Source organism: Augochlora pura, chromosome 3 (genome assembly GCF_028453695.1).
Source record: "Augochlora pura isolate Apur16 chromosome 3, APUR_v2.2.1, whole genome shotgun sequence".
NCBI classification, from domain to species: domain Eukaryota; kingdom Metazoa; phylum Arthropoda; class Insecta; order Hymenoptera; family Halictidae; genus Augochlora; species Augochlora pura.
In genome coordinates this window covers 30,864,746-30,881,573 of record NC_135774.1, presented here as the reverse complement: position 1 = coordinate 30,881,573, position 16,828 = coordinate 30,864,746, and the positions used below count along the sequence as shown (strand labels likewise).

The following is a 16,828-nucleotide window of genomic DNA, read 5'->3' as shown; positions in this document are numbered from 1 at the left end:
GAGAGGGAGAGAGAGAGAGAGAGAGAGAGAGAGAGAGAGACGCGCATCGAAATCGAGCCCGCAATTGCTCCGCGCTAAGGATTACGAATGCAGACCGTTCCGAGCACAAAGTCGTCGAACGAATCCGCTACTAGACAAGGGGTTAATTAAGCCGAGCCAGCGTCGCGGCACACAACAGGCTTTCGCACCCTAAGAGAAACGTCGCCCGATACGTAACCCACCACCCCTCTGGAGGTTCCACGGCGACGGCTGCACAACCGCCGCTGCAGGCACCGCCACCGCGGTTTCCTATCGCGCTAAACCGCCGATAAAAATAATCCGGGTTATCGGGCTGTATCTCGCACACAATTTGCATTTCCATCGGCGGTCACGTCGCGTTTACGGCCGCGTTTCGAACAATTAAAAACGCATTAGCCGCGGGGTCGACGGCTTCTCGCGGACGGCCCGGATTGGCCGGCTGCGTCCGATGTTAGAAACTTCTCGAGACATAGTAATTCGAAATATTTAATAACAATTGGAAATAATTGGAAGAAATAATTTCCAGTAATTGAAAAAATTGGAAATAGTTGGAAATAGTTGGAAATAATTGGAAATGACGTTTTGATAAAATTATTTAACGGCTTGGAGTACTCGTTTTGAATACTAAGTCGTGCTGATAAAAATCGAGAGGATTTCAGAGGACTGGCGTTGATAATTGGATTGCAAATTTTGTATATTTTTTGACAAAAATGTTTCGATGTTGGACAAGAAATTCTGATGGCTCTAGAAGGCATTTGGCAATTTTTTTTATACTGCGGACGTTCTATAAAAATTATTGAAAGAGGACAGACTGTCATGATTAAGCATAGAAATCTGCTGTTCTCAGACAATAGTCCAACTGCTGCATTTCAATCAACATTTAATGCACAAAAATTATCGTCCAGTGTCGCTTTCGATTAAAACCAGCGTCTCGAAATGCAATAAAAATCGTCGAAGGGAGCTATCCTACGTTTGTCATACAAAAAGGGACGCCACGATCGGCCGCGACGTGGCGCGACGTGACTCGGGCCGGGATTATAATTTGATACGTTTACGGGGTTTGCTCTCTTCTCGTTTGCCAGTAATTTCGAGTCGCTCAGGGCGGCTCAGCTGCGATCGCACACACTCGAGACCGTAATTACAGGCCCGCCTAGGCCCCCGCGGGCCCCGCACGGTGCCCGTTTCGGGTTCCCGGGTTCCCGGGGTCCCGTGGCAGCCGGGTGAACGCTGTTGCCCTCCCCCTCGGGCGACGTCTAGGAAGCGCCTAGAGATACGCTAACGACGGAATCGGCGACTTTCGGCCCGTAGGAAATGATAGAGACCGGATGAAGAATTGAGCGGTTAAGTGGGGCGCTTCTCTAGGGAGGGGGGTGGGGTGAAACGTCGAGACCGTATGGGGGCTGGAAAAAGCCTGGGGATTAGGGGAGCGGGACGACTAGCTGGAGCTGACTTCGTCGAGGTGGACTTCGTCGAGGGAGAAAGGAGGGGGTGAGAAAATGATGGTGCTGTCGCTCGACGGTTCGGAGTTTAGAGGATGGTCGAAACGGGCCTGATAATGCGACCAATTTGCTTTCCGTAGGCCGCGGAAGCGTGGCTTCCCAAACGTGTGTATACATAGGTGTTCGTGGATCTAATTGAGTTAGAGAGTCATGATTAATGGAGTAGAGTGAGAACTCGGAAGGTATATAGGACGTGTCTATAGAGCTGATTAAAAGAATTAATGGGGCTCGGCGTGAATTACGAGGGGTCCGGTTTCCTGGCTGTCGCCTCGCGTACGAACTTCGCTTTTGAATAATTCCTGGACTTTCGAGTAATTTAGACGAGAGTTCAAAGGTCAGAGGGAGCGATGAAAAGGCGCCGCGGGAAGTTAGACGACATATTAGGGAACGCTATAGTCAAATGACATATAAAAGTAGACCAAAGAGATAATGTCTCGTGCGACGTATATTCTGCAGCTCAGAAAAACTATGGTTTTACGGAACAACGTAATCGTCTCTCTCGAGAAATCGATGTTTCTCGTTTTAGATGGAGGCAAACAAAGTTACGGTTTTATAAAATTCGAAAATTATTCTGTCCTGTCTGCTATGGGATGTTGATTTAATATTATTCAGTTTTTTATTATATTACACATAATATTGTATATATTATATGATATTCTATATATTTCAGTATAATATTATTAAATTCATCCGATTTCCTTTCATTATTTTACATGGATGCTCCAATGTGTTTCCCATAAAAGACTTGCGAAACTTTTTAACGTGACTTCATTTCACCAACCCATTAATTCCGCAATTGTTAACACCGGCAATTAACATTTCTCGGGTTACATCGTTACCGGGTCGAACGGCTCAATTACGAACGACATGTAGGTACCTGCATGACACGTTAATGAGCAATAAATTAGAGATCGAGTGGAAAGACGATGGCGGCCCGCTGCACAGAGTAGTCGAGCAGTTTTTCGGCATCGCATCGATAATACCACGCTCCGTCGATTCTTCGAATTGGAGACATTATGCCGGGTAATAACGCTTATTAGCGCGGAGCGAGCCTTGCGAGACGTGCGAGCCGTGTCCGATAATCGATTAATAATTGCGACAATTATTCGACGAGACCTGTCCGAACGATCGACGACGGCGTCGTTCCGTGAAAAGCTCCCGCGAGCGATCGATCGATCGAGACCGATACCCCGTCGTCGGCCATGAGCGCCGGACGGTTTCTCGCGCGGCGCGGCGGGGTGTTCGACGAAAAATTAGAGCGCCTCCATAGATAATAACAGTCGCGGGGTGCATAAGGTGCAACAACAGTCGCGGCAGGCCGGCCCGGTTGAATAATGAATTTCGATTGTTTTATGGAATTCAAAGAGCTTATAAGCACATCCTAGAGAGAGCATTTGTCATCAATTATTTTCAGCCAGTTCCTCGCTATAGACGACGGCTGTAAAGAACTTTCCAACTAAAATTGGCCTTTCGATATAAGAAAATTGCCCTAACTAAACAATAAGTGTGAGAAATTGACGAATTGGTCGGCTTTTTTACAAGAACTCGCAGAAGTTGTCGCGACATTTTGAAATCGCAGTGGAACAGGGACGCTATTTCTTAACAATTTCATGGGAACACTGTCGCGCTTGCTATACTCGCGATCGTACACGTTCGAGGATGTCATGGAAATCGGATCGCAGGTTAGGCTACGAAGATTTCTCCGCGGTCTCGTGCAGTTTTTGGTTTTTCTCGCGCGACGGAAATAGATAAAAATAGCGCGCGCGTTACGTGATCGCCTATAGTTCCAGCATTACGTAAATGAAAGTGACATTTAGCACCGGGACGCGCGATTCCATTATCTCTGTAACCGAAGTAACTCGCGGAACTAATGCGCGTTTAAAACGGGGTTAACAAACTGGAACTAAAAAGAGCTGACAATCACGACACGGAATCTGCGATATCGCTTTGATAACGCGAAAACAGAAACAAGACTAATGAATGGGAAAACGATCTGTAATAGCCGACCCTTGAGAAACTCAGAGAGCTGACATTTCTATTGAACAAACATATATTGAAGCACGTATAAAGAATAATAAAATAAATATATCATTATAATAAAATAAAAAGAAATATCAAAGAAAAATGCGTTAACGCGGACTCGAATCACCGCGAATTTAATTCACTCGGTAAATTTAGCTCCAAACGAACTATAGAAATTTTTACGGTATAACTATAGATATAATTACCAATCGAACCAGGCGACATGGTAGAACCCGTCGAAGTTTTCCACTAGATTCAGTTGGAAGCGTTCGCGAGAGAGAGGTATGGAAGCTATGCGGCGTAGGTGGGTCTTCATAGAACGACAGGATCGATCGTGCCGGTGACAAGCGATCGTCCCTCGATCGGGATCGCCGTGCCATTGTTTACAGCCGGCCCCAAGGCAGCGGGCGATCCATCAAGGATGGAGGAATGTAACTTACGCGGCGCTCGTAAGAATGCTCGCACGTGGAAACGCATCTTACTCGGCGAGGGCTTACGCGTGCATACGTGATGTGGCCATTAAAGCGGGCATCGCCGGCGACCTTCTGCCAACGAGATATGCGTACCGTGCGTGCGCCTAAAGACCCAGTTAACATTTCAACCATTTGCCCGAGCCTTTGCATAGCAATGCGATCATTGAGGACGTTCGCGGACTGGATCCGGGCGGTTTCTCGATCGTTTTACCGATCCATCCAGCGTCCTCAGTCGAACCGCCGCGGCCGCTTTCTTTCCAATATCGCTATTTATATCGCGGATCCCGTAGCATTTATTACCCCGCTCTACCACCGATCCGCTGCCGGAGAGATCTATGAAAATTATCCACTCCTTTTGCTTTCATTGGAATTTGTTTCCACGTTTAACACTTCGAGGGTGCCCATCGACTGACGATTTTTATTTCGAAAATTGCTTTTCTTTGGATCAGTTGAGGATAACGTTATGGATCAGGGGAAAATGTTTAGTTGTAATTGTTGACATTGTTATTCCGGTTAAATATCCTAGATTAATTCTCCGAGGAATTTGTGCAGTTATTATTAACCCTTTACACTGTAATAGGGAGTCGTATTCGTGATAAATGCTTTTTCATAGACTTATATATATTATTCGCTAAATATTATTCCTTTAAATAGTATCCTTTAAATATTATCCTTTAGATATTAAATATTATTCTTTAAATATTCCTTATTTCTTCTAAACTGAAACAAAATTTCATTGTTCCGATATCGAAATGTAGGAAAGTGAGTAACCGAGAAATAAAATAATTGTCGGACGGAGGAAATGTTCGAGTACCGGGAATCCGTGGCTCTCGATCGGCGAAAGATCAATGATCCACGGAAAATTTGGAATTCAAGGGGGATCGCGCGGAGGCAGGGCTGATGCCTCGGCCTCGGCCCCGAGCCAGCGGCGAGGATCGAGCGATTTATCGTGGCGAGCTTTCCGGGCAAAGTATCCTCCGGCCGACTTCCGGCAGACGTGGGTATCGGTCGATCGACATGACTCTTTCGAGGCGGAATACTCAATTACCCGCGCGCGGACTTCTAGCTTCTAGCACTCGTGCGCCTCGTTTTCTCCTCGGTTATATGCATATCGGTCCGACTCGCGAGCGGATCAGACCGCCTCGCGTGTCGTTACTCAACCCTCGTGACGACGCGCCGACAGGATCCGCGATGACCGCGTTACAAAATTAATTAGGCCCTAAACGAATTGGCCGCGAATCGTCGCCACTACGCAGGAAGACGCGTTTCAACCCCTGCGATCAACCCTTTGCACTCGAAAGAATTCTAGCTTTGGGAGCGAAATAGTATCTCTGGCTTTACAGTTATCTGGCTTTCCATTTTGCATTATTTAAGTGCGTTTTCTATATATAAAATTGAATATTGAGATTCGTGTAACAATTGTATTTTTAAATTATTTTTAAATTATTTTAAAATTATTTTGAAATGTTGTAAAATCATTTTAACTGATGAGTCAGAGCCACCAGTCGAGTACAAAGGGTTGATCCGCGATTAATTTGACAATAACTTTAAACGAACAGTTCTATATCTATTTGACAATTGGAATTATTAAAGCTTATTATAGTAATAATATAATATTATATTATTGTAAGGATACCCCACTATAGACTGTGGTGGATCGCGGTTCGTTCTCGGCGCTGTTTCTATAGCGAAGAAATTGTTTCAGGTCCGGACATCCCCGGGTTCCTTCTGCAACCGTTCAGAAAGCCGAAGAGAATAAGGACAGCGTTCAGCCCCAGCCAATTGCTGAAGCTCGAGCACGCGTTCGAGAAAAATCACTACGTGGTCGGCGCCGAAAGGAAGCAGCTGGCGCAGGCGCTCTCGTTGACGGAAACGCAGGTACGTGCTGTCATGTAATCGAGTCGCGGATTTGCCGCCATTTTCTCTCATCGCGTCCTAAATACCATAGAAAAACCAGCGATAATTAGAGCTAGGTGTCTTGCAACAGGAAAATTTAATTTTGGACTAAGTTATTCGCTTTTGCGGTCGTATAATAGCGATATGTCTATTATACCTATTAAAACATATTGTAGATTATGATATATTATAACAGATTATAACAGATTATAATACACGATAATAGATAATAGTAGATACTCTAGACAGACCGTAAATATACGTCTACAGCCAATGAGAAGGTTCGCAAATTAACTATGCAATATATTCAACGAGTCTGTCAGCGTATCATAAAATAGAACAAACGAACGCCATCCTGTTCGAGCTGAGAAAATCTGGGACAGCTAATGAACGAAAACGTACAAACATTCCGGCGGATTTTTGTCGCTGGTCCGCGAGCCATAAATCTTGCCGGCGAATAAGTTTTATCGAAGTTTGCTTACTTGAAGAGCGGCTATCGCATTCAGTTGCTAGATTGCGGATCTGCGATCGTAGATTGCGGTTCTGTTCCGAGATTTATTCGATCTTTCTTCTTAATCGGCGGGGGATTGCTGGAAAAACGTGCGCGGGCTAGAATCCCGCTGCCGGAGATAATTGCACGATAATTAACTGAGTAATTACTCGGCGAGGGTGCGAAGGAGCCCGGGGCCGGCCTCAAATTATATCGTTTAGGAGAGCGAGCAGTCAATTATCGGGCGCACAGACAAAATTCCGCGTTTATCTCACGCACTGTATCGCGGGTCGCCCTTCGGAGCCACGTTCTAATCATCGATTAACATGCTCGAGTACTTTCAAGACAAGTTCTCCGTGGCATCGAGCGAGTGGATACGACGATGATCAGACAACGAGCAATTTGCCTAACCGCTCTCTCGACGAACGTCCAATAGAGAGCTTTCTTTTAGCAAAGAAATATATAGGAATATTTAAGAAAAAATAAATACCCAAGAATAACTAAGAAAAACTAAGGGAGCAAAGATATTTAAGGAAAAATAATTAGGCAAAGATTGGAAGCGAAAAGAGAATCGCAGAAGCGTGAGAGGCGAAAAGAGCAGGGTAGAACCGCGAAAATTCGGGCGATCGATGCATCAAAAGATTAACGTGGCTGGCCATCGACGTAATTAGCCGGACGCATCGTAGAATGAAATTTTCCAACGACGCCGGCGCATGGCATCCGCTCGTAAACCACCCGGCCGGACAAACAAATTGCCCCGACGTTTTCATCGTGCGTTCGCGACACGTAAGAGGCAGTTGCGCGAAATTTATTCGAAAGGTTACGTAACACGCATTCTTCGCGGAGAGCGCGCTCGCGCGCGCGCAGCCTTTCAGCCCTTAACGCCGCGTCGCCGAACGAGGGCCCGGCGGGCTCGGCGGCCGCCGCGAATAACGAGGGGATTGATATGCTAATTGGGCGATCCCGAGGGGTGGCCGTAACGCGTATTCCACCGCGGCTCGACTCGACTCTCGGCTCGGCTCCGCTCGGCACCGCATTACGCACGCGATTCGCGAGCGGGGCCCGCCTGTGCGAGAAAGTGCGTGCCGGACGCTCCAGATGCATTACGCGCATATATCACGGGCGTCGCGTTACGTATTCCATGGGCGTAACACGCTCCGAAAAAGGGAAAGAGCCGGTGGGGAGCAGCCAGGCAGCCAGCGGCAGGAGGGTGGCATTGTGAATCGAGGAGAATGGAGGAGCGACGCCATCTTGGTAACTGGCTTTCGACGCGGACGTCGCCAACCCCACCTCACCCCCGTCGCGTCGCAAGGACGTAGATCTCGGCCTCTCTCTCTCCCTCTCTCTCTCTCTCTCCGGACACCTCGCGAATTTCAACGGTCTCTCCGTCGATTTTATAGTTTCTGGGCGCCTCGGGCAAACAGGTTTCGCTTTCGAACTACCCTTATTAGGGTCGGGGTGTAGGGTCGCGTCTTGGAGCTGTAGAACGGACGTTCTGTATCTAAAATGGCGAACGAGAGGCGCTGTATAAAAATTTAGAAATCTGAAGCGCTATTTTAGGCGACCACCCTTGTTAACCCTTTGCACTCGAAGCGATCTTAACTGGAAATCTGAAGTAATTTTTCTGACTTCTAGTATTTCTATTTTGTAGAAATCTAGTATTTCTATTTTATAGACTCTGTAAAAATGATTTCGGAACGTGTTACAACGATGTTAATGGTGCCGCAGAGTCGCCACTCGAGTGCGAAGGATTAAGCTTGGGGTGTAATTAAAAAAATTGTTACTTTTGTTGACTAAGGCATCGTCTGTTCGTTGCCAATCTTTTATCAAGTAATTAATACATATCCGTGAAAATTTGCGGTCTAATAATGACGATATGCAATCCAGCTATAAAATATTATTTAAAAAATCAGTTTAGCTTTCTCGCAGACTCGACGCCGCACTTGAAACAATTTCCGTCGGACGTATAATCCCCTCTAGACGTTTCTGGAACGGTGAAAGCGTTTCCAACTAAATCCAGCCTTATCAGTGGATTACTTAATGACACAAGGAGCCGGTGGCCCCGCTAATACGGTTCACATTGCACGTTCACGTGGCTGCCCTTCCGTCTGGGGTCGGCGTATGATTTACTTTTTAATCCGTCCGTATCGCGGACAAAAGTTCGGAACGTTCCGTACGACGTTTTCACCCCGGGAAGGAAACCGGCCGGCTCGTCCGGCCGCGAGATTAGAAGAGATTGGCCCGTTAAAGTTATGTTCCGCGGTTAATTAACATTGTACAAGTCGGGCGCGACCGCCGATTTGCATCCCCCGGGCGCGGCCGCGGCGACGAGGCCCTCTAAACGGCGGCTGGTCGCGTGTTGAACGTCGCAGAAGTCGGAGCTGTTAACTCGGCCGTTAATTAAACTTATTACGCGCGCTTGCAATTTGCGGCAGATAAGGCAAGGTAAACATTTAAATCAGTTTATTCCGGCCGGCTTTTTACGAGCCCCTGATTGCCGATGTCGCATAATTCCTCGCCGCTCCCGCGCCGCCGGCGTTCGACTAGAGCGAACGTTCGAATCTCGCTGCTGTTCGCCGGAACAGCTTAATGCGACTAGCTCGCCGACTACAATTCGAATCTAAGCGAGACGAGGAAATTTATTTCAATTTGCGAGACCTTTCGTGAACAGCCTTTTACACGCGGAAACGAACCTCGGTGGCCATTTACTCGGGTTTGTAAATTATTTGTTTGAACGTCAATATTAAACTTATAAATGAAAAAAAAGATTTTAATTCATAAAACTTTGTCAAATTAATTATTTAATAAATCTAATATATGAATTAATGACCCTGATACAAAAGATATTGAATTAATTTTAATTTTATAGAATTAAAATTAATCTCTTTCACTAGTTAAATTAAAAAATAATTTTTGATTAAATACGAAAACTTTAAAATTATTTATTGAGCGAATACGCGATGGTATTTAATAAAGCATGTTCGGCTCTGTCAAGTTCTGTCGATTAGAACATAAATTAATTAAAGATATCATCGACGACAGTTAGACTTTCATAAGATGTGCAGAATTGTGTACGTGTGTCAGCGACGTTAATGACGCGTTTAATTAGCCAGACTTTTCCGTAGAAATGATCGACGCTCGATTCGAACGGTAGTCGTACTTGGGGCATCGATTAATAAAACCGGCCAACGGATGTCGACGGTTCCATTAACGATCCTCCCCGTCCATCGATGAATCGCGAACGTATTGTTGACTTTTCCCGTTCGGAAGATTAATTAGCCGCCGGTCGCGCGCTGTAATTAATAAACCGGCCGATGGATAAACACTGTTGTAAAACAATTTGAACAAAGACGATTCTAATCGTTCGACCGGCGGCCAATCAACGCGGAGACGCTCCTTAATTAGCGGTTGCGCGCGGGCTCGATCCCGCCAGTTTACAGCCGGCTCTCTCTCTCTCTCTCTCTCTCTCTCTCGCTCTCGCTCTCACTCTCTCTCGGCGTCCGCGGCGTCGCCTCGACTCTCGCGGCGAACACGGTAACACGCGCGCCGCGTGCGCGCCTTGTTCTCGCGCTTGTACGGATTCATAAAGCGGAGCGTGCGTTACACGCGACCCGGTGGCCCTCATTAGGGGCCTAATTACGTGCGATTAGTCCCGCAATTACCTCGGCGAATACATTAGCCGCGGTTCGAGCCGGCGAATCGCGATCACGCAGCCGTTTTCGTTCGGTTTTCCCAACGGCGGAGGCACGAAACCGCGGTCCCTTCCCGTTTGCTCGTGAAATTCGTGACGCGCTCGTCGCGTTCGCACGCCATCCGACGCCGTGGCCTTCATCGATCGCAACGGCCGGGTCTCCGCGGACCCGCGCGCTCCTAATCCTCTCACGAATTCAATCATTTCAAATCGAAACTTCGAAAATCGCATCTAACGCAACTTTCAGATTTTTTCATCACTCAACGACTGCAAGGAAATTTTTTATTTTTTTATTGCGTTAACAAGAAGGTAAAAGTTACTTGTAAAAAAAGTTTCAACCACGTCCAAGTTAATTTTAAAAAATTATAAATATTTCTCTGCTCGTTTCCTCTTACTTCAAGCTGCTCGAAAGTGATCTCAAGAAATAAACACGAGAAAATAAATAAAATTTTATTGTAGACAGTTTAATGGTTTTTGAAATGTGTCTAGATAAATTCCCTTGAAATTCTCGAACGTTCGCAGCCTGTTAACAACTTCCCACAAATTGTAATTAACGGAAGCACCTTGATTCCCGTCGTGGAAAGGGGATATTAGTCGCGGCGATAACTGACACGCAATTTTTAATTATATTTACGCAGCAACTCGAGCGTAAATAATTTGATAGCCGTCTAAATAAAGGAGGTTGCCTCTGTTTCCCCCGTAACGCGGCCGGCCGCGTCTCAGGCATTATGCAAACGCAGTTTTATAGTGTTTTTTTATTGGCCGGCGGGGCAGCGAGCCTCCGGGCAGCATCGCAATTAGCGGGAACGCGGTGTGCGTTGGCATTGCGCAATTAAAAGACGCCTATTAACAAAACAGATGAGAGTCTCGCGATAGGACGGGCAGGTGGACAATGCGGGAAGAAGCCTGGACATCGATTGTCATCGGTGTGTTCGGGAAATGTAATTTTACGTCACGGGAATTCAGGACACGGCGACGCCATTCGTCTCTTCCGCGGGATTAATATTTCTCGTTAATATTCAATTAAGGATGTGTTGTAAGTCGAATATAAAGTGAACAAATTGAGAAAAATTAATGCGAAACTACATGGTGTTTCAAGAGAGTATTGTAACGTGCCTCGAATTCAATTAATCACTTGCACTACAATTCCTTTAAACCTGCGTATATTAGCATTTATTTATCCTTAATATTTTTCTTAATAAGGCCAGACAATTTTTCTTTCTTTTATTATCTTTATGCCCTTTCGTTTCTAGACTTTGACAACAGAAGAATTTAATTTTATTTCGATATAGTGGAAATTAATAATATTAATAATTATTAGGTCCTGCATGAAAGCTATATCGCGAGTCTGACTTGTTATTACAGTATAAGGGGTTAAATCGAAACTAAAGAATTTTAATTTATCATAGTGGATGATATTTGATCTCTTTCCCCATCGAAACCAGTTTCTTCTAAACCATTGCAAAATGAAGTTTAACTCGACGCGCAGAAATACCTTCTCTCTCTCAGGTGTTTCAGAAAGTATCGATAGAATCCGACGTTTCAATTCGATAGATAGGATACAACATAATACGCGAAGGATAAACACCGAGACTTGCGATCTCCATAATCGAATATGCTAAACCATTGACTCAGCCGCGGGATTTCCACGAGACCGCAAAGTATAAAAAGACGCGCGTTACCGGCCGATTTTCCTCGCGACGATAATTCGAGAGCCATTAGCGCGGGATATTACACTGTCCGATGCAAATGAGCGCCTCCGAAATGATCTATACGCTTGATCCGAGAGGGAAAAAGATTTTTCCGACTGGCAGCACAGCGTTATCGGGATTTTTCGATGTTCGCCGGCCAGAACCAGCCCGTCAACCGTAATTCCGTGCCTGAGAACTGTTCTCCCTCTCGGGCTGTGGCAGCGCGACCAACAAGACCTGTTACATGGTTATAAATCAGAAGCAAGTGACCGGACCGAGGAGGGACATGATTGACATCAGCGGAACCGAACAGAACCAAAACGAAACAGCGCGCTAGGAACTCCGCGCGCGCGCGCGCTCGCTCGCGAGCGGACCTGCGAGTACCGGTGTTCAGACGATAATTAACAGGACCGGGCAGCAAGACCTGTTGTTCAACTGCTGTGCCACGGCGTACCTCTACATTCTTGCCGTATCATCGCTTACTGCATAATCCAAGAACGGTGCTCCTGCATTTACACGGGACGGACGAGACCTTATCTATCATACGCTACCGAACTGGAAGTAAGAGCGTTCGCGGTTGCACGACGAAACCTGAAACAATCAGGCTCGGCTATTTATCTAGGCTTGAATATTTTATTAATAATTCTCAGATTCGAATATTTTATCAATAATTCTTTAAAAACAGCCCTTGTAAGATTATTACTTTTTGAAGAATATTTATCAAGGATTCCTTTGGGAGGTCTTTGAAAGAATCCTTGCGAGATAATTACATGTCAAAGAATACCTTTTGCTTTTAAAAAATATATTTTTATAGTTTAAAATAATATTGAAAAAGGCGCTTGAAAGAATCCTTGCGAGATCTTTACATGTTAAAGAATACCTTTTGCTTTTCAAAGAATATATCTTTATATTTTAAAATAATATTTAAAAAGGCGTCTGAAAGAATCCTTATAAGGTATTTATCTAAAAAATAGTCTTTGCAAAGATTAGTAGCGACGTTACTCCGACCCGATTATTTAGAAAACTCGTATCCTCCGTAGCCGGTGAACAGATTTTCTTCCTCTTCCTCCGCGAGACGCGTGGGTGTCCGAAAGTGGCTCGGCCAGAGGACCCCCCCTCCTTAATGACCCTAGAAAGCACGGGCTTGTTTAAAAAGAAAATTACCATCGCGCGGAATTTACGAGCGAGCCGAGGACAAGCGAACAATACGAGTAGCGACTGACTCCCACACGTTCGCGCGTCGCGCGGCCGGGATTAATGGGCCGAATCGTCTCTCGATTTTCGCGTTGGATACAAGCCCGACGACTTTAATTGATTAGAAGACCGCGCGGAGGACGATAAAACCCCCTCGTGGCTCTCGGGTTTCGATCAGCGTGCCCGCGAGATGATTAATGCCGGGACCGCGCGCCACCGTAACATTGATGATTCCGCCGGGACGTGTCGCTGGAAAATGATAGGCCGCCACTTTCTCCAATAAATCCACGAGCGCCGGCAGGCCGGCAGTCCGACGAAAATGAAAATCAAGGGAAAGGTTCGAACGATGATTAATCGAGAGGGGGGGAGGGGGGAGACGCCGCGCGACGCCGGGCGTCGAAGCCACGATTTTTCGCGGACACCGCTTAATCCGCGGTTTGACCCTAATCTGTTTCAGCGCGTTCATTAGTTCGGACATCGCCGAGTCGTTTATAATCGCCGCACGGCTCGCCGGGAAGCGATTTAATCAATTTGTACGGGACGCCGGTGATTAATCGATCATTCCGGGCCGGATAACGTTTCTTCGCCGCGAATTAATTACAAGTTTGTCGTGACTGCAATATTGGTCCCGTGGTTCCGGGGGGAAGCGCGCGGATATCTTCGGCGTCGCTGATCTTCCGGGACATCGTTCCGTTTTCAGAATGTCCAGCACGGAGCTTCATCCGAATGGTTCGAGTCGCTCGGTTGCTCCAACAATTCGACCAGAGATTCTCGTTTCGAACTCTCGTAATTTTCTAATTCCTCGTTCCTTTGCTTTTAATTGCAAAGTATATAATCGCCTGACAGCATATTTTTATGCAAAGTGAGAATTTTGCGTAGCAAAAGGCAGGACTTGAAAGCTTCGTTTCTCTTTTAGCCATCAAGTTTTCAAGATCGAATGTTCTATAGCTTGTTTTACAACCTGACGAGTTTACATTCTGTCAACTAAAATGAGGATTATTCTTATAAATGGCGGCGCGCGGAGGCGTTCTCGATACCACCGAAATTTTGGCTGTCCGGCGACGGGTGGCTCGTCGTTAACGGTGGATAATTAAAGAAAAGAGGGCCAGCAGTAAATCAGACTCGGCCGCGACGCCTGTTCGCCTACCTGTCGGCCAGCGCCGTTTACAAAATAATCGGTCGAGCATGGCAGCCGGGGCACCGGTCCATGGCGGGTCCGTAAATCATTCGGTTAATTGCTGGTTATCAGCGGACGACAGCACTGTCTTTTCGCTTTCGTTGTCACGGATGACAATGGCGGCCGGCCGTCTGGCCTAACGAACGATCCTCCTTACACGCACACGCGTCGCTTATTCCGGTGCATACTATATCGCGCGTATAGCACGATATGTACTTGGGTAATTAAAAGAATCAATGGGCAATTGAACGGTGCTACCAGCAGCGTCGTGTAGGTACCAGTATCCACCGTGAACGACGCTCGTTTCGCACGCTTCACCTCCGTCGCACGCTTTACACGTTCGACTAATTTCTAAGGTGTACGGTTTTCTCTGGCTCGGCCAGGCGATCCTCCGAGGAGCCTGCAGCTGCTGCGTGGTGAAAATTGATTATTCAGGCCGCATGAACGAGGAGAAACATCGCGGGCAGAGCGTATACGGAGTGCCCGTAGAAGTCGTACGCAGATCAATGATCATTTTGTATGTCGTAATTGGACACGGAAACCGCGCGTCGATTTCTTCGCGGAATATTTTCATCGTCGAATAATTCCGACGCGAACGTTGGAATACTTTTTTCTTCTCTCTCGTCGCCGGTTCGAGAGATCATTAACAAGGCTAAAACCGTGTCACGCGTCATTAAAATTTCTGCTACACGAAATTCAAAGAACGCGATCGCCTCCTCTGTAAACGGGCACGACGCGCGGTCTAATTTTCTGTTAGCAATTTTGCTTGCCGATAAAAATTCCGATCGCCGGCAGGAAACCCAATACGTGTACGTGCGCGCGCAACAATGTATAATGTTATCGCCGGTTCGAAAGAGCTCAGCGAGACGCGTATAAAACGCGGACGCGGCGTCGATCGCGCGAGCGAGCGCGCGCCAAGATTTTCCATCACATTAGGCGCATTGAAAAAGAAGAAGCGTCGCAGCGCATCGTTCGTGGCTCTCGCGGGCAAAATGAACGCGTCCTCGGCCGAGTATGTATTCCCGACGCCGGATCGGGGGCCTCGGTGATATTTACTGGAACGTTATTAGCATGCCGGCCTGTATATTACGCCGTAATTTGCATCGAGTTTCAGTTGGCAGAAAACAGAGCCGCGCGCGTCGTTAACAACCTTATAATCTCGCGGTCCGCAGCCGCGAGTTCTTTTTCTTCGTCCTTTCGTCGCCGAGCCACGGACGTAATGCCGGGTCCGCGCGGACCCGCGAGAACATTGTTGAACGAGCTCGCGGCGCTGTCTGCTCGCGTCCCCCCGGCTCTCTTTCGCCCCGTTTCTCCTCTTGCTCGCGATTCTGTAAACACCGGATAGACCAAACGCATCATTGCCGCTTCGTTTTCCTTGGCAGACACTTTATTACTTGTATTTCGCTGTGATTTTTTCAGGAGAATGACAGTGTTCACTGTTCTATTGTCTAATTTGGTGAATTTGTTACTTCAATAGAAAGCGTCACGTGAGAAACAAAAAGTGGTAATATTAAATTTATATATTATATTAAATTATAAAGGCTATAAACTTATCCCAGAAAAATTGTTAAAAAATCCACAGTCCAATATAACTGAAGCTATAGTCTTGTAATATTAGACACGTCAATATGTATAATCACCGGAAGTCATCCTTAATAATGGCACTAAAACTTGGCATTTGGACATAACCTACAAATTTTAAAAAGATCCAATTCAGTAATAAAAATCGCAAACAGATTGTAAACAGATTCTAACAAATTAATTCTGCAGCTTGAAAAATTGTATAAATTATCAGGCTTTCTTCTTTATTATCTTGCATCGAAGCTCTCTCTATCTCTCTCTCTATCTCTCTCGTTCTGCATACTGCCAACACCTCCGGCCAGATCAACGAGACGCATCTAATCGAATTCGGCTGTCGAACACAGTGGTGCAAATTGGCGATGATAACGGGTTAGCCGGGGTGGCGAGGATTTTTTTGCGGTGTTCGCCATGGGCCGGGGCCTCGCAGGCGATGCGGTTCATGATCCGCAGTCGATACACCGTGTCCTCCTTTTATTGGGTCTCCTTTTTAAACGATTCCGCCGGATTAGGTACCCGCGACTTTATTCTTTTTTAAGTGAATTTTTTGGGGGGCGCGTTCCCCGACGGTTAGCTTCCGGCTATTGCCGTCACGATCGTTGCCTCCTTTCCATAAATCCTCTATTTTTCTCTGGCCTGTAAAATTATCGTTCAGAAATGTGAAATTTGTGTGCACGTTTCATTGTAGCTTGTAAATTGGGACGGCCGCATGGTGGCCCGCGGGTCATTTTTTTGCCGAGACGTTGTTCGAGAGGTTATGGCGTCAACTGTGTTTATAATTATGTCTTCAGAATTTATTTATAATTTAAGCAGATTTGATTAATTAGAATTATTATATCTAACGTATTAAATACGTCATATTCTCTTTGATAATATGAGTTAAAAAGATGTCGTAACTATAGTAACTACTTTCCAAGAAAAGAGGTATTTTTATAGTTATGCTAACAGTATTAAAATATTAATATTAAGAATATTAGAATATTAATATTAACAGTCTCAAAATATTAAAATCCAAAGTAATCTATATAGCGAAATAAAAACTGTAAAATTATCGTAGCAATCATTTCTAGAACCTTGACGAAAGGAAAGGTTTTCGCAA

General features: G+C 45.9%; 1 protein-coding gene across 1 annotated transcript in view; it reads left to right on the top strand.

Moving 5' to 3' along the window:
- Positions 1–16,828, top strand: part of LOC144467877 (uncharacterized) — a 50,113-nt gene that overhangs the window by 16,573 nt on the left and 16,712 nt on the right. Inside the window, exon 2 of the mRNA XM_078176861.1 lies at positions 5,718–5,890. Coding sequence (XP_078032987.1) covers positions 5,718–5,890 — 173 coding nt within the window. The remainder of the gene's footprint in view (positions 1–5,717; positions 5,891–16,828) is intronic.